At 36.8% G+C, this 25,468-nt stretch overlaps 1 protein-coding gene across 2 annotated transcripts; it reads left to right on the forward strand.

Moving 5' to 3' along the window:
* Positions 1 to 19,895: 19,895 nt before the first annotated feature.
* LOC306888455 (COUP transcription factor 2-like) lies at positions 19,896 to 25,115 on the forward strand. 2 transcript variants are annotated; one of them, XM_079446767.1, is made up of 3 exons: positions 19,896 to 21,133; positions 22,139 to 22,684; positions 24,568 to 25,115. In XM_079446767.1, the coding sequence occupies exons 1-3, from the start codon at positions 20,674 to 20,676 to the stop codon at positions 24,840 to 24,842; spliced, it is 1,281 nt and encodes a 426-aa protein (XP_079302893.1). In that variant the 5' UTR covers positions 19,896 to 20,673; the 3' UTR covers positions 24,843 to 25,115. The 2 variants fall into 2 exon arrangements, with proteins under 2 accessions (XP_079302893.1, XP_079302894.1); XM_079446768.1 differs by having other exon boundaries at positions 22,157 to 22,684.
* Positions 25,116 to 25,468: the final 353 nt, after the last annotated feature.

Here is a 25,468-nt window from a genome sequence, read left to right on the forward strand (position 1 = left end):
GCTGTTCATATGTTGATGTGTTTTCATGTTATGGTCTTGCTCCATGAAAACTTCTAATTTTCTTACGGCTAATGTCCAGAATGGCTGTCGAGGCTGTATTTAAGCTGTCACAGGTGTACAATGACAAAGTAATGGTGTGTTAAATATATGCTCAATGGCTTTTGCAAATGTTGAATTAATGTATAACTGAGAACTGCACATACCACAAAGTTGTACCTGTATTAATTTAATGGCCTATATATATTTTATTAATGCATGTATTACTTTAGACACATTTCACAATGTTATAAAGTATACAGATATAAATTAAAACGCTCTCTTTGGTATTCAATTGTAACACCCTCATTCACAACAGAACAATGCTCCCATGTGTTGGCACAAGACCAAGAGTTTTCTGGAAAGTCAGCAAAGCAAGACAGACACTACAATCTTGATAGGCTTGTCTTGTTTTAGTGTTGGGTTTCCATCAATTTCAAGGGGGTAAAATCTTACACCACTGAGGCTGCAGGCACAAAGCATTGCAGAGCTATTGCAGGATGAGAGCTTGAAGCTCTTAGGAACATTAGCCTGAAAGAAAACAAACGTGGGTCAACTGAATTAACCCAACTCCACACTGCCAACCAAGGAAAACTCCCAACAAAGAGCCTGTCATCTCTTACTGACAAGGACCAATCTGTACACACTGACCTGAAGTGTCCTGCAGACTACAGGAAACTCCCTTACATACAAAATACTGAGCCAGAGATATAAAGTTAGTGCTAGTTATTCAAGACTTTTATCAATAAATGCCTCTTTTAGTGGTGTTTTCTTTTATTTTTAGCACTGTACAAATTTTACTGTCACTTATTAGAGTAGCATGAGCAAATGTCAACATTTTGTGTCAAATGTACAGTAGGTGACATTTCTAACTTCTCTAAAAAAGGAAATATAAAATTGTATTCAGTCATTACCAGTTCAATTGTAAACTATCATCAAGACATTGCATATTAAGTCATCTCTGAATGTTGCAATTTAACAAAACATGCCTGTGTTTATGCATTTTAGTGGTATTTAAACCAAACAGTGCTACTTGAGGTTGTGTTTCTCTCTCAGTGTGCTATACAAAGCATTACAGTATCGCCAGGACATTAGCTAATGCCATTATCTCTTCTGTGAGGTCAAAAGGGCCTAATCTTGTGTTATAGGATTTATAAAAGACAGAAGCGATCTTAATTAGGGTCTTGGATAGCAGGCAACAATCCCCAGTTATTACGGATGGTGTCAGTACTCAGTATGCTTTATTGTATTTTACCACTAACAGGAAGTATATATGTAAGTATTTTTATATATCTTTTTCTTTGTTAAAATGGCAAAAAGCACACTGTATGCATCTGGAAGGATGAGTTTCTGTAAACAGCTGCAAAGCAATAGAATCCATCTGCTTTTCTTTACAACAAGCACATGGAGCGCATACATTAAGCTACAATTATCTATAGCGAGTAGAAAATGAACGATCAATCTCTTGAACTTGATTTAGCACATTGAAAATGTGCAAAAGCTTGCATATAATCTATTAGCCCCACTACGTCTAGTCCTCTATTTGTCCACACGCTGAGTTGCTTGGCAAACAGGTGTCCGTTGTGAATAACTCTCCACCTCCCATTATGAAGAGCTACCTTTACTAACAGCCTTGTATTAAAGTGTCATTATCTCCTCCACCCCTCTGTCTTGTGTGCCATGCACAAATGGACTCCAGTCTTTTATAATTCCTTTTTTTTTCTCTCTCTCTCTCTGCTGGGTATAAATGTCAACGTCCTATTGTGTGAATTACAGGCATTCCCACATCAGCGCTGATTGTTCCATGTGTAGTGGTGGGAGCAGAATAGAGCGTTTGATTTCAGATAATGTAGAACCAGACAAAATGCCACTGGACTTGGCAGGGCCCCTATTGTCTAAGCTGGCAGACTGAGCCAGAGACCTGAATCTGAGACAAGACTGCGCTCGGGACCGCAGAAAAAGAACGCCTCGGTGGTGTGAATTTCACTGACTGTTATAATACAATTTGTCAGGTTTTATGATATCACTGACAGCTGGAATTCATCCCCTTAACCTTTTCAGGTTGTGTGCTTTATGCCATACAAAGCCATAATTTGTCACCATAAGCAGAACATCATTTACTTAGTCAAACTCCCTTTATGGTAAAATGTGAAATATTCACGATCTAGTCATTATGTTAAGATGCACATAAACAGAAATTGCGCGTGACACATTGCTCCACCCCTTAGTAGTGGCATCATACAAGTGCATTTCTATTGGGTGTCATAGCTGATGTAAACTGTCAATACTTTTCTTTTTATTTAGCCTTTCAGTTTTGCTTTTTTTCTCCTCATCTTTCTAGATTTCATTCATTTGAAAAGTAGGCTAGTGCATTTGAAATTTATTTTAATATATTTATGGGTTATATGTACTGCATGCAGCACATTTTCAATCTCCCATCACGTGTTTTAATATATGAAATATTAAATGATTACATTTACTACTTTTCTTTTTAGTTTCAGTACTAGTTTGTTGTAATTATTATTCTGTGTCTAAAAAGAAAGACTGGCAGTTTATTCAGAAGTATTTCAGCTATTTTTCATGCTTTATTTGACTTTTTAAATAAATCACAAAATGTTTTCTTGGAATATAGTTTTGAAAGGTAATACATTTACATGTTTTGACCCATGTCTCCACTGTTTTCCATCCATTCTTTTGTAATATCCCTTTAACAAAATCCAGCTGAAACAATACAACCTGATCAACATAATTACTAAAATTAGAGAGAACTGCATCCACATTTTATCTTTTTCACATTGATTTTGTGTAAACAATCAAAAGTTTTATTTTATTAATAACATGTCTAAGCTTGATAAGAGCATATTTCTGAAATTATGCTTATTTTTTTTCTTAAATTCTTCAAACACATACATATTCATTAAAAGTGCTTAATACAATTGTAAAAGCTGCAGCATTCAAAAGCATGTACATTTTTCTTTATTATAATAGATTTTATTGTAAGGCACATCCAACCATAACAATCGTTTCAGAATGCCATGAGCTATGCACCAGCGGTCTGCATACTTCTGAATACCAACAGCAACAGTGACCTGATGATGGCGGGTAACAAAGGTAACAACAGTTCATGCAGTTCACTGTAAGGTCACACTCCTCCTTTCCCTTTTCTTTTCAAGCCCTAGATGTAGTTTCCACAAGCCTAGCACCAAATATGTTTCATAATGTGTGTTTTCATGCATCTGGCCCAATAAGTTGTTGGATAATTGATATATTGATTGGTTATGTCATCATGTGTTGGTATAGAAGCTGTCATGTGGATGGCAGAACAATCCACGGGCCCCATTGTTCATTCATCAGCGTCCCTGATCGGGCCCATGTCTTGGTTAGCTGCAGGCCAGCCAGATAAGGATCAGTAGATGATTGGGCGCACACATTCTTAACATGGCTGACCCGTGACATCTTGGGGGCAGTCGGGGAGTCTGTCATTATGCGTACAATGCACGGCTTTCTTCCTTCTTATCTTTGCCGATGACATTGAGAGTTTTCGCATTAACTCATTAACGACAAGACTCGTCATTACAGGGAAGGGGGAGGGACAGGGTGTGTCTCTGAGTGGGTGACACTTGGCATGGAGGAATGTGGGATCAGGCCAATCCCTGTTTTCACTCTCTCCCGGGCTTTGATATGAGCGTTAGTGTTTGAGGGATGGGCCAGGCAAGTCCAAGGCTTAGAAAGGCTACAAGTGACCTTTTTTTTTTTGCTGTGCACAAACCAACGGTGAATAAATGAAACTTAAACATGAACTCACAGTTGCTAACTACCACCACTTGCCCTATGTGGAGAAAATGTTAGTCTGTATGACATGTAAGTTCAGAGAATGATCTCTTAAGCTCCAGAGGTCCTTCACTTGAGGTCTTTTTGCTTCCAGGAGCTTATGAAGGCCAGAGTGTTTGGCCTTTGCTCATAGCTAACAGTGCCAAGGCCTTGAATCTTGTGGTTTGCCTCTGTCAAACACGGCATTGCTCAGTGTGGCTCTGTGGAAAAACTCAGCTATGCCATCCTTTTTCTTGATCCATTAACACTTTCAACACAGTTATGTAGTGGGGAAGAATAAAAAATAAAAACGTGGATGGGGGAGACAAAAAACTGTCTGGGAAAGATTGATAGCTTTGCTCTGTGGTTCAATTGTAAATTAGAATGCAAGTCCCTCTGGGATACAAGGGCTCTATTTGTGATAACTAACTGAGAGATAGAGGAAAAGTTTGCTCCCTCTTACACACAGGCAATTAGCTTGATGAAATGGCCCTCACTGTTTTGTGCCCTGGATATGTAAACTGATATTATAATAATGGGCTGACTGCTTGTTCTGTTATTTTCACCTTGAGTCGAACAGGAGGAGGCGTTATGGTGTACACAAAACATTGTCTTGTATAACACCACAAACCCAGACCCCTGGCGAGCTCAGAACCGCAGATCCGATGCAAAGCGAGGTGACGCGAGAAACAAAGCAGGCTCTCATATGTGATGAAGGTACAGGAGTGAGCTTAGCAAGCTCATTGCCAGCATGACAAAGTGATAAAGAACTTTTATATGCCTCATAGAAATAATGGTAAAGCTAGCTTGGAGTCTTGGCACTGTACCTGCCCACAGCAGGAGTCTCACCTACCTCAATTTCTTATGCTTTCTCATGCAAGGCAGGGAGACATTAAAAGTTATGATCTGATTTTATATGGCAACGTGATTTTTATCAGGTATTGTTTTTTTTCATGCCTCTTCACACCTGTCTCCACTTGTTTGCATTTGGAGCAATCCAAAGTGTTCGAGAGCCTTATTTGGTTTGACTTTGGCCTAAATAATGAACTGCCATCTGTAACTTATGCTTGTTTCACTAAGCCTTCGCCTCAAATGTGCTGACATTTGCAAAATAGAACCACAGTTTATCAAAGAAGCATTTGGGCTCAAATGCAGTTGAGCGCAAATTAAATTGATAACATTTCATGTCCCAGTTGTGATCCTTCAGTTACTCAATGATTCTAGTAGTTTTACAAAAATCAAAAAATCTAAAATTGAAATGAAAAAATGCATATAAATAAACACTGGCAATGGCAATTTGGTAATTTCATTGCTAATTTATAATATATTTTAAATAATATATTTTACATTTTATAAATAATAATATATAAAAATTATAATAATATATTTAAATAATAATAATAATAATAATAAATAGGCTAAAAATAATATAAATAAATATTTTTTAGAGGCTACATTAATGCAGTTCAATAAATGGTTTTAACAATGTAGGCTACTGTACATTCTAAAACAATACTAATAATAAAGCAAAAAAGGGGGGGGTGACATATTTGATTAATCAATATTTATCAATTACTACTGACAAAATACATAATGTGCTGTATGCTGTTAATGCACTTAAATGAACTGTTCTCATTAAAAGTTGCTCATTCAGGAATGAGACTTTGCGCTAAAAAGAAAGTATTTTCTTTAGTTATCAGACTACACTAGATGCGTTGTTTGGTTTTGATTCACTAAAAAGAGCCATCTCATAAGAGTCCTTCATTCAGGAATTGAACTAGTTGTGCGGTATGCTATTGATTCACTAGAAAGAGCTGTCTCATAGGAGTCGTTGTTTCTGGAATCAGACAACACTGTTTGTACTCTCTGTTTCATGCTGTATATTCTGTTTGGTTTTGTTTTAATCGACAATTGATAAACGCCCCCATCGGCAGAAGAATACACTTGCTTGAACCATTAACTTTATCTGTTAACAATTCTGTTAACGTATTTTATTTCAATGGAACCCATCCTCAACCTAACTATGAAACAACTTCTTGGTCTAATTGTTATTACCTTGTTAATAGTTTGTAATGTAGCCACCTCACTTTTCTCTGAACCCTCCAGGCCCCTATAAGCAGAGGAAAGATGAGAAATGATCATCAGTGGAAGCTTTAGCTTCTGTGTCTCAAATCGATTCCGCAGGCATAAGGAAGGGGCAGTACAGCGCACAATTGTTTTGAAGAGACGCGCAGTGAAGCGGAATTCTGTGGCAATGTGAGTGTAACATAAGTGCATTGCTAACACATGGCTGTATTCCTGGAGATGTCAGAGGGGATCTGCTTTCATGAAAGGGAGTGAGAGAGGGATCTAATGTGGAAGTAATTACATGTGAGAGAGTCACTGTGATGGAATGCAATACAATGTTTTCTATTTGCAGGTCAATGCCCAAAGTTACATAGTGTTGTAGATATGCTAGCACCAGCCTCTTGTTTTATCACATTTTTGAAAAGTGAGAATCTGCATGTTTATTTACTGAGAGGGGAAAAACAGGCTGTAGGCCTATTCTAATAATTATTTTTGCTTTTTGATGTTCAAGCATAAGTCTTCCTGCATCATATTAAATATGTTAGCCATGCATACAATAGCAAAATTATCTTGTATTTAACTTGTGTACTTCACAAGTAGATTATATTAGTTGCTGACACCTGAGTTCATTATTAGAGGAAGCTGACATAGTACAAACAGACCTTATTCATGTAAAATGCAAACAAACCCAACTACTAAGGTCATTTCACTGTTTACCTTTGGAGAGATTGCTGACTTCCCAGGTGTTCATTATGTAGAGTAAAATTTCATTAGTATCAACCCTACCTGTAATTCAAGTCAGGGCTTATGTGTAGTTAGGGGGCTTGGCAAGTTCAGGAATTATCTGATACGGGGGTATAGGAATGAATCTGAGCACTTCGGTCACATGACGCTTGACACTGAGAAAGAAAAAAAAAAAAAGGAGAGAAACCTGGTTTTCAAACGTGGTGTAACAGCCGCACCCATGTCAACAGTGTTTCCTCTGCTTATGTTTCATTCATAAAGAAAAGTCTAGACTGACCTGGGCCTATACTCATTTATCCAATGCTCTCAAAAAAGAATGAAACAGGAAAAGCTTCAGACATAAATTACGTAAGGGATTATAATTTTTTTGTGTCTGTACAATTTACACAAAAGGTATGTAATCTGGCCCTCTTCATGCATCCCCATGGTGTCCACAGATCCAGATAGGAGTGTGAGGCATGTTGAGGGAGAGATTAGCTAGTGCATGACCTGATGTGTTAGGACTTCCAAGAGCAGTAATGAGTGCCGCCGATCAGTGAGTGTTTTGGGTCAGACTGCAACGTCTAAACTGATCATTCCAGTCTAATGAGCTTTGGTGACTTTGATGTAATGGTCCAGCTGATTCAGTGCGTTAGCTTCACCGCGCAGATTAAGGTCATGTCGTATTTTGGGATGTTGCTAGACAGTGCAATAGGTCCTTTTTTGAGGCATCTGCTAAGCTTGGACCTTGTTTGTGGTGTTAGATCTGTTGGAGTCTTTGATGTGACAGCTCTGTGGCTGTTTATTGGTGTTCAAGAGGAGATTAAATTCCCTCAAACTCACTTAATATTCCTGCAGTCGTGTGCTCGTCTCGTGGCTCTGGTTTTATGAATAAATAACCAGAATAATTTAATAACTTTATGAGGGAATAACCAGCACTCTCTCCACCTTCAATACTACGACTGAGGTGAGACCCTTGAGCAAGGCACCGAACCCCTAACTGCTCCCCGGGCGCCACAGCATTGGCTGCCCACTTTATTTTTTTTTTCAGTTTTAAACCAGTAGTTCACCCAAAAATGAAAACTTTGTCAAAATTTACTCTAGTTGTTTAATTTATTCTGTTGAACATAAAAGAAGATATTTTGTAGAATGTGTGTGACCAAACAGCATCTGGTCCCCATTGACTTCCACAGTATGGCATTTAAGGGGGGGTAACTATTCCTTTAAGATTTCAGAATCATTGGGTAGATGGGTATATACAATATGCAACTTGTTAATTTGTATATATTTTATCATTTTTTTCTAAATTTTTAGGAGTACATTTAATGTGAAAATGCTAATCTATGCTGTGTTTTAAATTACTATGTTGCATACTACATACTGCACAGTAGGGCTGCACAATTAATCAAAATTAAACCAGAAAATGTGATTTGTCTTAGTGCACTTTTCAAATCACAAAGGCTGCCATTTAATTAAATAAATATATACTCTGAATGTTTTTAGAGTGATGCGTGGCACCGTGTTCTTCTTACATATGGGCAGCTCATTATCTGTCAGTGTTTTTCAGCATCTCAGAGCAAGCCGATTGCAGTAAATGCTGCTCCAAATGCTAAAATAAAAGTTAGATGTTTTAATGTTTGAAATGAAGGCTATTATCAACTGGTATACAAATATTGTAATTTTACATTTGTAAAATTATTATTATTAATAATATTATTATATTTTATTTACTCTTTTTTTTTTTTACAGTGAAATACTCCAGTATAGTAATATTATATTTTGTTTTTGGTAAAAAAAAAAATTATAATTTAATTATTATTATTATTATTATTATTATTATTACATCATAGCCATATTGACTTTGTAATTAGTTTTGGTCAAATTTTGCAGCCCAGCAAACAAGTGCAATAAACCTAGAATGTTTTTTTTTGTTTGTTTTGTTTTTCCGTCACAATTGTTATCAGAAATTGCTATTAATTTTTTTTTTTTAATCGTGCAGCTCTACTGTACAATTGATTTTTATTATATATTATATGTTTCAAATGCACCCCTAATCCCTAATTTCTGTCTGCCCTTTTGTTAAAATAGTATCCAAAAATATTTTATATGCTGTAGTCCCATTGTATATAGAGGCATTTAGAAGACATAGGAATCCCATGGAACCATAAAAGTTGCTCTTGGTATAGGACGTCCATGCTGCGAGGCCCTTTGAGGTGAACCACAGATTTAATTTTCTGAAACCAAAGCAAAGTATATTACATTATGTGCTACAACGTTCAACTGTTGCCTGGAGAGCTATCATTTATCGTTGTAAAGATTTACCACTCACTATCGCTGTCTGTGGACTGACATTTTCCTGTGCGTTTATAAATAAAAAGCTACAGGCGTAACTATTGTGAAACTTTGGGTTGCATTACGACTGGATAAATGTTATAATGCTTTCTGTCAAGCACTTTAGCAGAACAAAAGCAGGGTGCTTAGTTTGTTTTCAAGCTGTGAAAAACAGGTTTCTTTTTCACACACATTCTACCATGTAGTATTTGAACCATGCAGTGCTTCCTTGACATGTTGTAAGTGCTGACCCAGTGCCCTGTCTCTTTGACATTCACACCTCTTACTCCTGCCGAATGGAATGCAGATGCTTTTGTTTGCAACTTACCATATGGGCAGAGACTCGTAGTGAGGCCACAGCTCTCAGACTTTTCTTTCTGAAGGTCTGTTGGGAAGACTTCCCTCAAATGGTGCAATAGGTGAACGTGTTGAAAGGTGTCTCTTTAGAAAGAAGCCTCAATGTATAAAAAAATCAAAAGGAAGGAACATCTGGCTGTGTTTTGAGAGGATACAGAAATCCAACTGATATATTTATTTATATTGTTATGAATTGTTCTTTTGCACTTCTCCATACCTTGCTTCAGGCACTACTTAACATTCATTAAACGTCATGTATTGTGGCTTTAAGCGTACACACACAAACCTGGACCTTTTAAACCAAGATCAAAGACTGTGGTTTATATTATTTAGCACCTGTGTGTTAAAAATATCTAAAAGGACATCTGAAAACACCTGATTTTTAATAGGTTATTGAATGTTACATAAAACATCACCCTCCCTATAGCGACATTAGATCAAGTTTGGTCATGTTAATCTCTAACCACTGCACAGAATAAAAACACTGATACTAAAGTGTTAAATTTGGTCCTCTGCCAGGAGGAACTACAACTGTACTTTGTAAAATATTATTTAATAATTAGCCATCACATTAAGTTAGCCTTATTCTGCCTTAAAGACAAACAACTTCAGTTGTTTTAAGAAAATTATGTATTTATCATAATAGCTACAAATATGTTCCTTTAAAATAACTTAAGAACTTAATAATCTTACTTCTGTCATTAAACCCGAGAATTGACATCTTATGTTATTTTTGTCAGCTATATCAATGGTGTCCTGTATTTAAATTTTTTTTCTTCAGGGCAAGAGGAAGCACTATGTTGTTGGGACCAAACAGCCCTTAATGGAGGTGACAAAACAAACGTCCACAGAGAAAACTTCAAGAGCCAGTTACATGAGCACTTCAGGGCCTGCAGCTGAAGTTTACCCGGACACCGCTTCTTTCAGAGTGCTCACATAAACATTACACTCTCTGTCTGGGTAATTGATCCCAAATCTTGTTTGACAACGTTTTTTCACTGCAGACACTTCACATGCTTCCTGAACATAGCTGAGCTTTTTTGGCTGCGTTGCAAATACCACAACAACTCAGCACTCATTAAATCTTGTGCTGAGTGTTCTCTGCCTTACCGCTGCCAGTGTGTGTGGTTTGCTTCATTTTTCGCACTAGTTCTGTTTGCTGTCACCCTTCTCCCTTACATTTAATATATATGAATGTATATTGAATGCATATTTTGGTAAAGGATTTCCGATTAAGCAGCCAGATTTGCATTTACTGAGTGTTTAATGCACTGAAGAAAAAAAAATGGTGTAAAAGTAAATTTCACTAATAATTAGAGCAAGTAACATATTGAATTAAATGTGAAATTCTGAATTCTGAAAAGTACTCCCATAATCTATATAAAAAATTTACTTTTTTATTTAATTATTTACAAAACATAAAGGTGTGTAGGTGTGTATTTAGCATAGATTCATTATCTTTTTCTTAGTATTATCTCAAAATATTTTTTAAATGATTTTTCAATCCAAAATTCTAATTTATGGCCCTATGTTAAAAACTGTGAACACTGATCAGTGTTAAATTATTATTTTTAATTGTCTAAATGATTTGCATGATCTGGATCAGGTGAGTGACAAGATCATCTGTGATGTAAATGGCATTATTCTTGCAAACAGTTTCTGTTTGTTTGTTTGTTTGTTTGTTTGTAGTCTTATCTAGTACTGTGAAAGTAGCATTTGCAATTTAGCCGTTTTGTTTCAGATGTTCCATTGCACACGTTATTTACTCCAAAAGTCAAATAATTAAACTGGAAGACTTCATTTTGGTAAAGGTTTAAATAAAGATATGTGTACCTACATAGGTTACTCCCACAGGCTTCCATCAACAATTTTCCCAAACATTTGTTTTAACCACCTTGCATTTAAAGGTACTTCTCGTATTATCTCAAAATACTTCTCATAATATATTCTGAAGCATGTAAGGTACAAGCGTGAATGCAATCTTAAAACCTTTACCAGTGTCTCAGTAGACCACATTAGAAAACAAGCTGCTTTCAATTACAGACAGCAAGTACACACTCTGAATCTCTCTCTCCATCCCTCTGTCTTACTCATCTATTTTCTTCTGCTTTGGCTCTTTGATTACTTTTGAAAACATTTATATTCCCTAATAACTTGGGTTTAGTCTAGTGGCCAGTGATTAAATCCAGACTAGTATAGTAAATGCAGAAGAGTATATGTGGAAAATAATATCTATCTAGAATTGTTCATAACAGCTAAAGAAATGGAAACTTTAATGGTAATTATTTTTGCAATAAAAATGTCAGTTACAGCTCCATATTAAATGAAGATTTAGAGCTGTACTACAACCAACATTTAGTTATTTTCAAATTCACATTTTTCACAAAAGCTTTATATTTAAAATTGGAATGCTGTAGACTTCATAAGAAAGGTATGTGGACAAATCCCTCGTAGCTGAAGACATGCTTTTTACATAATTGCCCATAAAATAACTATGATGATTAATCAGATAGATAGATAGATAGATAGATAGATAGATAGATAGATAGATAGATAGATAGATAGATAGATAGATAGATAGATAGATAGATAGATAGATAGATAGATAGATAGATAGATAGATAGATAGATAGATAGACTGATTGTTGACTGATTGATTGACATATATTTAATAATAACAAACAACATGCATACAGGACCCATGTTTATTTACTTGTTCTTGTGGCTGAAATTATTGTACAGTTGACAATAAAGCATTTCTACTATTGTCATCAAGAAAATATTTTCTTTTCTTGAAATACAGTGCTACTTCTGGTTCAGTTGCATTATTTATTCATGCATCATAACAGTATGTGTAGAATTACAATACGTACATAGTTGATTTCGAGCAGTTCGTTGTCAGTTGAGCCAATGATCCTTTTGCCTATAAAAGAATCTATTACAGGTTAGTTGCTCCAGTGATTAAAAAGCATACACTAAGGCCTACCTTCCCTACTTTGTCACAAGTTCCTCCTCCCATCATGCATTTGGTGTTGATGTCAACGTCACCACTCAGCATTCTTCGGTTCCCACAGTGTCCTCTGCCCTCGTCACAGTCCTGCAGAGGTCTGAGACAATGCACATCTAGTCTGCCAGAACGCCGCATTCTACCTATAGTTTCGGACAGTTGATCAAAGTTTAAGTTGTCAATAGCAACAAAATTCTTAGTTATTATTTTTCCTGTATTACAGTAAAACACTTATAGGTCACTTTTATTGTCGGTTATATTATTTGTTTTAATTAGGGTATGTGAAGGGATGATAAGTGTAACAAAATATCGATTTAGAATGATTATAATGATGACTACATGTAAAAATACATAAACAATACTAATAACATGCATGCTAGTCCATATTATTTGCATCACCCTTTTTTGTTATACACAAGGTTTTTGACTTGATGTGAAGTGGAAAATGGAAGTTTGCCATTCAGTCTAAGAAGAGATTATTTAAACAAATTAAGCTTTTGCTGTTTAAATTTACACTGTAATCCATCATTGGAGAATCGAACTCTGTGATCTATCATGATTCTGCTGGCTTCTTAGATGGGCCCTTAGGGCAAACAGAAATAGACAGGGAGAAGGTAACCTGCACCAATTGAATGAATCAATCACACAGAGACTTGCACACACACACTTGCATCACATTTTTAATAAGAATTTAATTGCTAATTAAATCATTGTTTTCATTTTTTATACAAATTGTTGATGTCATTTAATGTTTTTTAGGTTTCTTTTTTTATTGCCAACATCATCCCCTTTGAACCTGTGAGCCTTTCATTAATGCCTTAATCTTGATATAGTCCTATCTTGAAAACAAAGACCGTATATGCATAGTAAGAACCAACAAAAAGTATAAACTAAATATTTGCTAATGTCACATGGCCATACATGCATACAACCCAACCCAACTGCAGAATACAAATAGAAATAATCACTTCAAAATCTTCATTCATAATCGTATGCTGCCTGTTCTCCATATGGCAAACAATTTGCATAATCCCTTATCACATACCGCAGGTGAATAATATCAGATTAATGACAGAAGTAGTTTTATTTTATTATTTGTTTTTGCACCAGAAGTGTATTTAGTTGACCCTATACCTATATAAATTCAGTATGCATGAACTTCTTTGCATTACCTCCTTTATATTGTTGCTATATCTTTGATTCTTTAGTAAGTTAATTCTGCTACAGTACTTTGTGTAACAAACAGGTCATGAGTAACCCTTCAGTCTCGCTGCTGTCGGTATTATTGCTGTGCTATTATAAATAAGAAAAGGACTTTGAAAGACTTCCCACACAGTTAAATTTTGAAGTCTTAGTGGGTGTAGGCTATACATTCATAAGATCTCTTTTTATGGACTGTGGCAACAATTGGTCCATATTCTTATCTTCAAGAGCGAAATACATAGCGAGAACTTCTTGTCCTGTGAAGAAGCAGTAAGTCTTCTGAATTCCCAGGGCAATGGTGTTGTTTTAAGACTGAAGGTAATGCTGAACAAATTACACCATATTTGAGCACAGAGCCAGGCTTCTGTAGAGAATGAAACCATAATCCTATTCAATTTGCCCGTAACTGATATGAGATTTTCTTCAATGAGTTGGAAGAATATGTCAAGGGGAGTTTTTAGATCTATTTAAATGACAAATAATAAAAATGGCAGGATTGCGTGAGAAAATACTTCAGAAGTTTTCTGTGTTATGTTGGATTAATGTATTGCGAATAATCAGATTTTAAACATGCTGAAGTGTCTTTGTCCCTTTTTAGTAGTACAATTTGTACAGGTCGAATTTAGCAATAAACTATAGTGCCAGCAGGCATAATCTCTATTTGCTTAAGTGAAAGTTCAGACAACATCCACATGTTAGAAATATATGTAGTTTATGAAAACATTTCATGTTATCTGTCATGTATATTTTAGACTGCCGGCAAGTTGATAGATTAAGTTTTTTTCTATCACTGACTTTGTGAGGCTGGTTAAAAAAGCTTTCAACTGATGTTGCTTATACTCAATTAGTTTATATAATAAAAAATAAATAAATAAACAAAAAAGTTCAATAGCATTATAAATATTTTTTGTTGTTTAGGCTATACACATTTAAGATGCTAATAGGCTATTAAAATATTACAAGAAATATAGATGTGTGCACACATAGTATGTTTACAAGTGTAATCAGTCTGAAAATAAATTGATTATGCTTCCTCTACATCTAGTAAAATAAATAAAAACGGCTAATTTGCGAACGCAAATTTATTACAGTATTGGCCAAGAGCATTGTAATTGCTAATTACTGCGAAATATCAGAAAATGATTCACTGTCACAACAGATGTATAGACTGCAACCACACCAGCTGACAGGTCTATTACTTGCTCGTTTGGACACGTTTTAAACCACACCGTCTGATCCAGTGGTTTTCAATCCTTTAAATAAGAGAGACAAACAGTGCTGTGCTGTGGCTTCCCAGGACCAGGAATGAAAACCACAGGTCTTATCAACCCAACATAAGCATGCAGATAAAAAGCATTCAGCAGCGATAATAATAATAATAATAGTAGGCCTAATAATAATAATAAAAGTTAAAAATGAATTATTACATTCACGTCTTAGTGTAATATCATCATCATGAAGCCCAAATATGTCAGCCCTTCATTAGCATGATGCATCCAATTACCTATAATAACCTAGAATCTGTGAGATGCGATTGTACATTTTGTTACATTTTTCGGTTATAATTAGATATTTAAAAGAATAAATTATTTTGTATGTGTTTCTGACTTCTGATTTGCCTTAATCAGTCACCTCATGTTGATTAGCCTGGTTAACCTTTGCTCCGTACCGGGTCCGTAAGGGTTAATCAGGCCGGGATCTCAGTGACCCGAGGGTCAGATTCCCTCTATCTCTTGCTTGAAGGATACGGTGGAGGCAGCGATAAGATTAGGGTGAACTTTCCTCTTCCAACCCATCAAAGCGCAATAGACACCTGCGCCTTAACCTGCGCTCGCAAAGCTTTTGAAAACTACTGTCATATGTCCGCGACTTAATATGAGCAAAATAAATAAGCTGGAGGACAAAAGTACAATGGAAACATATATATATAGGCTATAGCCTATGTATTGTTTATGTTCGATATTAAATTTGATATATTAGTAAATCAAAGTTTAGCTGTTTCCTTTACGGTTTAAATTCTCGTTTTATGTGTAGTCGGCTGATGACTGAGATTTGCTGCGGTTTGGATATTTTGCTCATTCAATGTCTATCGATGTATTCGCTTATAGCTCCTCTTACAGGAGTCACATCTTACACACTCGTGTCCCAGCGTGCGTACTTTACTTTACACACAATAATAAAGTGATTTACCCCTTTCTTCGCGTCCCAGCCATGGAAAATCGTTAAAGATCCTGCTATTTGTGTGTGATCAGTAAATATTTAGTGTAGTGTCTCGTCCTAATCGATGGAGGTCCCGATGGGGGAGCGCTATTGTGTGTGTGGACGCTTGCTGAGCTCTGTGTGTGAGGACTCTTTCTTGTGCAGTGCGTTTTACGATGATAAATGTGCCAGAACGACTTTGCTTGCACTTTACTGATCAACATCAAGTTGCTTGAAAACGGCTTTCGTCCAAAGTTCCTTCGGCACAACCACCGATTACAAGCTATTTTAAGTGCAAATGGATTCATTTCTACTCGTTTGCTAGAGGCGTTTGCTTTTATTGTGTAATCTTTCAGAGGTGGAACAAATAACCTAGTGAATAAAACTTGGTTTTGGGAATTTTAATGAAATGCATGTCATGTAATTAGCTGTGTAAGGAGTCACATTTGAGGCCTTTGTATTAAATATATTAAAATAATTCAATGTGTCTTTGCGTTGGAAATGGGGTTTAAAAAATGGGATGTGAATACAGGCGTTTGTTTGTTTATTTATTTATGTATTTATTGTTTGAATGCCTAATGAATGGATGTATATGTATGACATTCCGTTCATCTTATATTTATATTTATTTGCTACTAAGTCCTGAAACTTGACTCTCCTTTGTAGCTTCAGGCTATAGCTATAGTTGGGCAGACCAGAACAGGCAATTAAAGCTCCCTGCGTACACAACTCTTGAAAAACCTATCAGGCATTGACCGAATTACTTTACTTCAACTATAATTGTCTTCTATACGGCAATTTGACGTCACTAGTGAATGCAGTAGGCTATAGCTTCTAGACGTCTGACGACTGCATGAGTGTTTTCTGAAGTAGCCTACTAGCTTTGTTTTATTCTGTGTGAGCATAAATATCAAACCCTTATTGATGGGATGTTCTCATGTCCATTCTTGTAGATTTATGTTTGTGTCTGTTCATGAACTGTATGACATATTAAAACAGTATTTACATAACGGTAAAGGTTTATTGCTTCAATTATCGAAATTCATTGATCTAATAAAGTCCTCACTTTGGACTTAACCATTGAAAAAGCGACAAAGGCATATCACTGTTACTAGTTTGCACATAAACAGACAGGTGTCTCTCCTGACTTCACCCCCCTCCCTCCCCCAATCACACAGCCCACACAAAGCAGCTGCACTGAGGAGGCTTTTTACCTTCTGTGGAAAAGAAAAAGACGCACAGGAGCATCTTCTGTCATTTTTTTCTTTTTTAACAAAACCAAAAACTAAAAATATATTTCTTCAAAGTCATCAACACGTCTGTCCTTCTATTAGGATATGTACTAGGCTAAATATTAACATGTGATTTAAGCGTCGCAGAGAAGTTTGACCGATTTTGCTTGTCGGTTTGTCTTTTTTCCCTCCCTAAAGTTTTAGTAATCATTCAAATAAACAGAGAACCGCATTTTTGTGTATAAATCCGTCAGTGGAAAAGGAAACGTTGGTTGCACTTCCAAACAGAGGGTTAATTCGCACAGACAGAGAAGACTAAGTATATTTTTCATATAGGAGAGGATGCATCACTGGGAAGACGAATCGACTTCATATGCATTTGGTATGTTTGGGCTATAATTGTTGAGAATCAAACCTCACTTAGCATGTACATATTATTTGGAATATGTATGTTAAAGTGAACCTGATTGTTTTTTTGTGTTGTGAATTCATTCATAATTTTGATTAAAAATATTTGAAAATGAACATTGTATCTAGCAAACGCATCCTTGAGCAGAACACATTGTCCATTCATTATACAATCATCGCATCATGAGCACTATTTTATTTTATTTTTTATTTCTTTCTTTTTGGTCTTTGTCAGTAATTTTGCTGATATTTAAGAAGTGATGTTTGTGTATTGCATGCATGTCTCACTATGCGTCTTTATTAGTCGTATTCTTGCTTTTAAAAAGAAAGAAAGAAATAGGGAATATCCGTGTCTTCGCAAGTTAAAGTGTGAAAATATTAACACTTACCTTGATCTTGAAGTAAAATCCACTTTGCATCGGTACGCTATAATTGACTTCTGCGGCATTGCTGTCGGCTGTCTTGTTCACACACAGGCATTTGAATGGTCAGAGATGAGGTACGGTGCTCACTTTTGATCGTTTCAATAAACTGGCCAAAATAAACCGAAACGCTGCAATACTCCCGTGCGTGAACAATACTGTGGAGAAAATGTGTGGACGAGACCTACAAGCGCACCTCTGCAACGTCCAAGTCAATTAGAAGGAAATCTCAAAAGCATTAATCAGATTAAAATAGGCGCATGTTACTTTGGTGTATGTGAGAGGCGAGCGACCGATGTAGTTTCCATTTAAGATGGCTCTTCCACCTTAAAGAACGATATCAGGCAGAAATAATCCAAACGCTAGGGGGCGCCCATATACTGTTGTACGTCCAGTCTTCAGCGTTTTTCCTCCGAGGCAGCATATGCTGTGATTTAGCACTGTACGTTTTTCAGTGGACCCAACTCCGACAACCTCTGGTGATACAGAGAGTAGACTTCAACAAGCGAGCTTTTGAAAAAAATGTGCTCTGACTTATAACCCGAGGAGCGAAAAGGGAGACACCTCATTTGACCACCCCGAGGCTTCCAGCGAACATCCATGGCAATTAACATAAGACTTTTGGGCTACTGTTTTCTCAAAGAGCATCATTCATCTTATCTTTGCATGATTTTTGAATGTTTTGGGTTTTTTTTTTTTCATCGAAAACCCACTGACCCATTCGAGGAAAGTTGTGGGATATTTTATTAACTTCACTGAATAATATATATGTAGCATGCCAAGGCCCTAAAAACACAGTAACCCTAAAATTCTCTTTTGTTTTATGAGAACACGCTGATCTCTGCATAAAAAAACATACTGTATTGAGAGCCGTTTGGCCTTATACATAGGGATAAAATCTATTATGATGATAAGTTTTCAAAAAAATTACAAAACTAACATGCTATTCAGTACTTTATTGCTAGTATTAATGATTACAGCGAAAGAACATATACACAACAGCATATGTGGCAATTGGTGCTGATTTCCTAAGTATGACTGTAAATTGTGTAGATAACGGTATAAACGTCAGTACTCATCAGATATCTTTTTTGGATTTTGAAGGTAAAGTCATTCGACTTAAATTTAAGACCTATACGTAATAGCCTAAGCCAATAGGTATTTGGACTAATTGATTGGATTGGTAGCAAATCAAAAAAAGACGCAAAGTAAAAAAAGCTTATGTAAGATATTCATGTTCTGATAAAATTAAACAACTAATATTTACACACGTATAGATTGCACACATTCTGACTCTTGTTGATTATTATTTTTTTTTTTTTTTATTAATTTAGTAGGATTTTTTTCATTATTGCTGACAGAGTAGAGTTTCGCATAGGCTACATCTTTGACATATAACAGTGTAAGTACTAAAACTTACAACAATAGCCTCTCGCGTAAATTGCTTGCTCCCTCGTGGACGGTCTCTGTTTTAAATGTATTTGTCAGTGCATTATTGACTTGATAAATTATATGCAGTTTCATGATTTATAACGAGGCGTTAATGCGGATAAATGGATTAATGAAAGCGACCAAATCATATACGTTGCAGCCAGTCTATATGAATGTAACAAAATGTATGCAATGCATAAGACACATTGGAATATCCAAAATCTAAATGACAGAAATATCATTCATTATCACGGAGATATTGTTTTTGTGCTCACACAAGAGGGATGGTAGCCTATTGTTTAAAAACCAAAAATAATATATAAATTTGCATAATATTGATTTTTGAAAAGCCCCGGACCTATGTGGCGTGGAAAGCGGCTTTAAACGATGTGGCAATCGTGGATTTTATTTCAAATAAGTAAAAATAATGAACACATGTATTGCGATCATTTTTCTATCGAACTGTGTCCTACTCTCTTTAGGACCAAGCGGCTCCTCGACCCTTATTCCTGGCTTTGGCAAAGAACCAAGTAGCACAAGTGCCGACTAGCCAATGGGGTTCAGGGGGAGGTCCGTGAGCTCTGACCAGTCAAACACAGTCACTTTCCATATATGGCAACTCATCTCCATGGTAACGTGTGCTAAGTTGCAGCAGTCGTGTCAAAGTTCACTATATAGAGAGCTCAGTGAGCTGATCAGAGAGAAAGCATTCTGCAGCCCAGCGCCTACAAATCGCAGTCACTTCCTAACCTCCCCCTTTTTAACATATTTGATCACTTTGATTCTCTGTTCTCTCTCTTATTATTTTTACGCGCATGAAGGAGGTTCTGTAGGTTGTGATCTTTTTGTTTTATCAGTCCTGCTTGCCGGAGAGTTGACTTCATATTTGACTCGAGCACAGGCTGCAACTGCGCGCGGCTGCTAGCGCTACCTCATCTGAAGAAAAGGAAGAAGCGGCAATATTTTTTTGCCAGTTGTTGGTTTTCTTCAAGACTTTACGCTGGAACTTCTCGCGAGTCGCAAGTATCTTTGAAAGCTGCGTGTTTCTGCGCGTCCGAGCATCGCTACACACGCGAAGTTCTCTGTCTTGCTCTGTTCATATCTTCTTCCGCCGTGTTTATTTCCCATTTTTTCCTTGATGGGTTTACTGGATGGATGACTGCAAGTGCCCCTGGACTTGGCCTCTAAGAGCAAGGCTGTTATTCGGCTTGTCTTTGCTTCAGTTTTAACCACATGCCAGGTAACGCTATTTCAGTCAAGAAATAGACTACTATTTGTCGTCGGTGCGCAACTTTGAACGGACATTCAGACTCTAATCGACCGTGCCGATCCTGAATTATTTATTTTACCTTCCTAAGGCACCGTGCTGCGATATTAATTTTTGAAACAAAGCATTCCGAAACCAAAAACGGGGAACAAAAAGTTTTTTTAACGTTGACTGATAGATATGGCAATGGTAGTGTGGAGAGGCTCCCAGGACGATGTGGCCGAGACCCAGGGCACCCTCTCATCGCAAGCCCAAGGAGGGCTATCCCTTCCAACCCCTCAACCAGGCCAGCTGGGTCTGACGGCCTCTCAGGTTGCCCCTCAGACCCCTCAGACACCCGTTCAAGGACCTCCGAACAACAACACACAGTCCACCCCGACGAACCAGACGACGCAGAGTCAGTCGGAAAAGCAGCAACCACAGCACATAGAGTGCGTGGTTTGCGGGGACAAATCCAGCGGCAAACACTATGGCCAGTTCACTTGCGAGGGGTGTAAAAGCTTTTTCAAACGGAGCGTACGAAGGAACCTCACTTACACATGCCGTGCCAACAGGAATTGTCCCATTGACCAGCACCATCGCAATCAGTGTCAGTACTGCCGCCTCAAAAAATGCCTCAAAGTTGGCATGAGACGGGAAGGTATTGGGATTTTTGTTGTTTTACTGCTGTCTTTGTCTTTTGTATTTAGCCTGACTGAACCATGCATGCTACGTCCCCCTGTATTTTATCCCCGACTCTTTTCTCTCGGTCTGCCCGACCACAGCACGCGAAGGAACCGCCTATAGCGCTCGAGTCTGAGCGTTATCACGGCGCCCGTAATGCTCGAATAAGAACACCCTCTCTCAAGCGACTATTTCACATTTTATATGTTCGCAACGTTAAATAGATCAACACTTTTATTCGACGACGAAAACAGGGGCATTCGTCTTGATTTTTAATAATATCACTGCAGATATGCCGTGCGGTTATGGCGAGGGAGTATGAGAGGCAGCGTCAAAATCACATACACACACACACACACACACACACACACACACTATAGGCTAGGGTCTCTAGATCGACCGCAATCTACATTGCTCCTCTCCGATATAAAAGTAAATAATATTCACTGTTGCGCTTTTGAGAGTATTTATTTGAATAAACGTTCCGCCAGACACCCAGCTCGCTCGCAGATTCTCAATAGACAGCAGAACTGACTCTGTAGCTAGCTAAATAGGTTAAGGGTTAGCATTCATGTCTTTCTTTGTGCATGTACTCATGCCTGCTGTGAAACGTAAACAAAAACTATTTGACAAGAACACTAAAATTTAAACATTTGCCAATATCTATTTTTCTGTTAAAGTAAAACATAGGATTTTACTATAATTATTTTCTGTGTGTGCACGGTGCAGAGCATTATTGTGAGCATATCGTGAACCTAGTTTTTATTATTATTATTATTATTATTTCACTTAACAGTAGAATCATGAAGGCCACAATGATAGTTTAAAAGTTCTGCACGTGTCAAGTGACATAATAATTGATTGTATAATGCAATTGATGTAGTTCTCTAAACAAATTGTATGGTAATAACACACCAAGTGAAGTAGAAACAAGGTCAAGCTATGTTTTGTTGTTGTAGAATTCAAGCATCAATATCTACAGTTTCTCTTTTTACTGCAGCAGTGCAAAGGGGACGGATGCCACCCACACAGCCACACCATGGTCAGTTCTCCTTGACAAATGGGGACCCACTGCACTGCCATTCCTACTTATCCGGATATATCTCTCTACTACTACGAGCGGAGCCCTACCCAACTTCTCGGTATGGCAGTCAATGCATGCAGCCCAACAACATCATGGGCATCGAGAACATTTGTGAACTGGCAGCCAGGATGCTGTTTAGTGCGGTAGAGTGGGCCAGGAATATTCCCTTCTTCCCAGACCTCCAAATTACCGACCAGGTTGCCCTTTTGAGGTTGACCTGGAGTGAGTTGTTTGTGCTCAACGCTGCTCAATGCTCCATGCCGCTCCATGTCGCTCCACTTCTGGCGGCGGCTGGGCTCCATGCCTCCCCCATGTCTGCGGACAGAGTGGTCGCCTTTATGGACCACATTAGGATCTTCCAAGAACAAGTAGAAAAGCTCAAAGCATTGCACGTTGACTCTGCTGAATACAGCTGTTTAAAGGCCATCGTTTTGTTCACTTCAGGTAAGCTTTAATTTTCTAAACATCTACTTTATATTTCAGTGTGTTTGAACAGTAAAGAAAGGTGGATTATTTTAATAAAATCTAGAAAACGGTATGTGTGCTAGTTTTAGCATATTTATCGTCGTAATAGCCACGTAAGTGTAAATATTTTGCAGAGCTCTCTAATAATAATTTCAATGAATAAGTAAAACTAGGAAAATGATTTCTCTGACCAATATTTTTTAAAGTCTTCGACGTATTGTCAGTATAATACAGCAATTATATTTAACGCTTAGGAATTTATTTGAACACTTAAGCTTCTTTAAGAATTAAATGGTGATGCAATTAATATTTTGTGAAAGCCAGCAATACATAAAATCTATTAATTATATTACGTATTCAAAATAATGGAAAAATAAGTTTCCCTATAGCCCTTTACAGATAGCTACGTAGTCTATTTTATTTTTTTATAATAAAGTAAACACAAATAATGAGAAAATGAGCGCTATCGATTTACAACTCTAAACTATACCTTTATTCATATTTTGTAGTTTCACTATAGGCTACATAAACATAATAAGATTTTGAATGGCCATCAATTATTTGTATTTATTTGCAATGACAGATATTAAGGATGTCATGCTCGAAGGGAGGGGGTGAGGCTGTGTAGGAAAGGGAAGAAAGGCCTAATGCTCCGTTTACACATATCACAGCCCAGCTTTACACTGGAGCCGATAGTTTAAATTGATAGATATATTCACGTTGCGATAAACACTAGTGGCTAGCTTTGTTTAATTGTTCTTTATTGTGGCGGACGACAAGACATTTTTGTGCGTTGTTAAAAGCTCACAGTTCTTCCTTGTTTTGTTAGGATGATCTAGGGATCCAAGACACATGCTGGACTCGTTCCAGAACTGGGTCATGACCCTGACTTCCTTTCTTTATTTGTGTATCACAGAGCTAAAGCGAAAAAGTTTTACAAATCTAAAACTTCACGGCAAATTTATTCTCTCGAAAATTTATGACTGAAAAAGCTTTAGTAGCCTACCAGTTGCACAATAAAGATTGCCCCAGAATGCCAATATACTGTGTTGCTTCCTTTACAGATAATGCTTCATACAACAATTCCATATAACTGAATCAAAACTTAAAAGAAGACATAGTAATGGAACGGTTGTTAACATTACATCTTTAATAGTTCATGTCATGTAGGGCAGCAATTTGCAATCACCTTATTGATTTAAAGTCTTATACCACCTCTTGTGGATATTTTGCTCTTCGAGTCTGCTGTCGATCTTTAAAAAAACGCCTTTCAAAATGGTTTAAAAGTTTAGATTAAAGGTTGTGTTGGTTCTATAAATGGTTCTATAAATGTTTAAAAAATATCAATAATAACACCGATACCGTATTATTGCACTTTAAATGTGTATTTCTTAACATTTATTATTATTATTATTATTGTCTTTCTGTTTATCTTTTTGCCATAATAGTGTGACCCACATGCTACTAAGTTGTCCTTTTTATTGGGATAACTTGGGTCACGATTCAAAAGGTTTAGAACAACTCATACGCTGGAATGTTTATTCAGTTAGCTCTCTTTTATAAAATACGTACCAGCAGAACTGCAGCGTATAAAATATTTATGTATCTCGTATGAATTTGAACGTAAACGCTAAAGTTAACTCGTATGGCGCGTATGTTTTTCAGAAAGCTATGTTTTGTGCATTGCGTTAGGCTACATGATATAGGATATTGTAATGTACAGTGTGTATATATTGACGTAATAGCAATGTTAAGTAAAATAGTATGTGTTATACTGTAGTGTGCCTTGTCATTTTGTAAATGGATGGTCCAGGTGTAGAGTTGATGTAATAAACATTTTATTATCTCTCCATTCCTTATAGATGCCTGTGGCCTGTCAGATGTGGCCCATGTGGAAAGTTTGCAAGAGAAGTCCCAGTGCGCTCTGGAGGAGTACGTTCGGAGCCAGTATCCCAACCAGCCAACTCGATTTGGGAAGTTATTACTGCGCTTGCCCTCTCTCCGTACAGTCTCGTCTTCGGTCATAGAGCAATTATTTTTCGTCCGATTGGTAGGTAAAACCCCAATTGAAACCCTCATCAGGGATATGTTGCTGTCGGGGAGCAGTTTTAACTGGCCTTACATGTCGATTCAGTAGGCAGAAGGAATGATCAAAGGGGTTGTGACTACAATAGTTAGCGCTTCTTTTGTAGAAGGAAACGGCTGTTACACGAGTTTACTTTCACGAAGAAAGACTTTCATACAATGACTGTGAATTTTAAAATTGAGACATTCAGTGAAGCCTCGAAATCCAGAGATTGCTCCCAGTGTCATTCTGAACAGTTTGTTCTAATGTTTTTTGTTTGTTTGTTGTTTTTTGTAATAAATGCAAAAATGAATGAATAAATAAATGACCCACTAAAATTAATACAAAAGGAAAAAAGGCAAGAGAAAAATAATTAAAGGATTTGCATAATCTGTTCTGGGACAGCAAAACTAAAGTGCATTTAAGCGACAATTTGGAAAGATTAAGAAGAGAAGAAAAAAAGTTTTTCCAAATTGCTTTATTGTCCTGTGTCCATGTATCTATAGCTGTTTTTGTAATTTTTGTTCCTCCTCTCTGGTTCCAAACCGGCCTATGTGATTCTGTAGTATATGCAGTTGTTGTTGTTTTTTATTTTTATTATTATTATTTTTTTTTAATAACCATGACTTCTTCTAAAACAGTTCAGTAATGTAAAGACGTTCTTCGAGAATTAAAACTAAATCTACAGCAATATAGGC

This window comes from Barbus barbus (genome assembly GCF_936440315.1).
Source record: "Barbus barbus genome assembly, chromosome: 22".
Lineage (NCBI taxonomy): Eukaryota > Metazoa > Chordata > Actinopteri > Cypriniformes > Cyprinidae > Barbus > Barbus barbus.

What these genes read in the sequence shown, in the direction of transcription:
- LOC306888455 (XM_079446767.1), top strand. Translation starts at nt 20,674, where the DNA reads ATGGCAATGGTAGTGTGGAGAGGCTCCCAGGACGATGTGGCCGAGACC. An exon ending in AGTTGGCATGAGACGGGAAG is followed by an intron (nt 21,134 to 22,138) that starts GTATTGGGATTT and finishes CAATATCTACAG; the next exon opens with TTTCTCTTTTTACTGCAGCA. An exon ending in CATCGTTTTGTTCACTTCAG is followed by an intron (nt 22,685 to 24,567) that starts GTAAGCTTTAAT and finishes CATTCCTTATAG; the next exon opens with ATGCCTGTGGCCTGTCAGAT.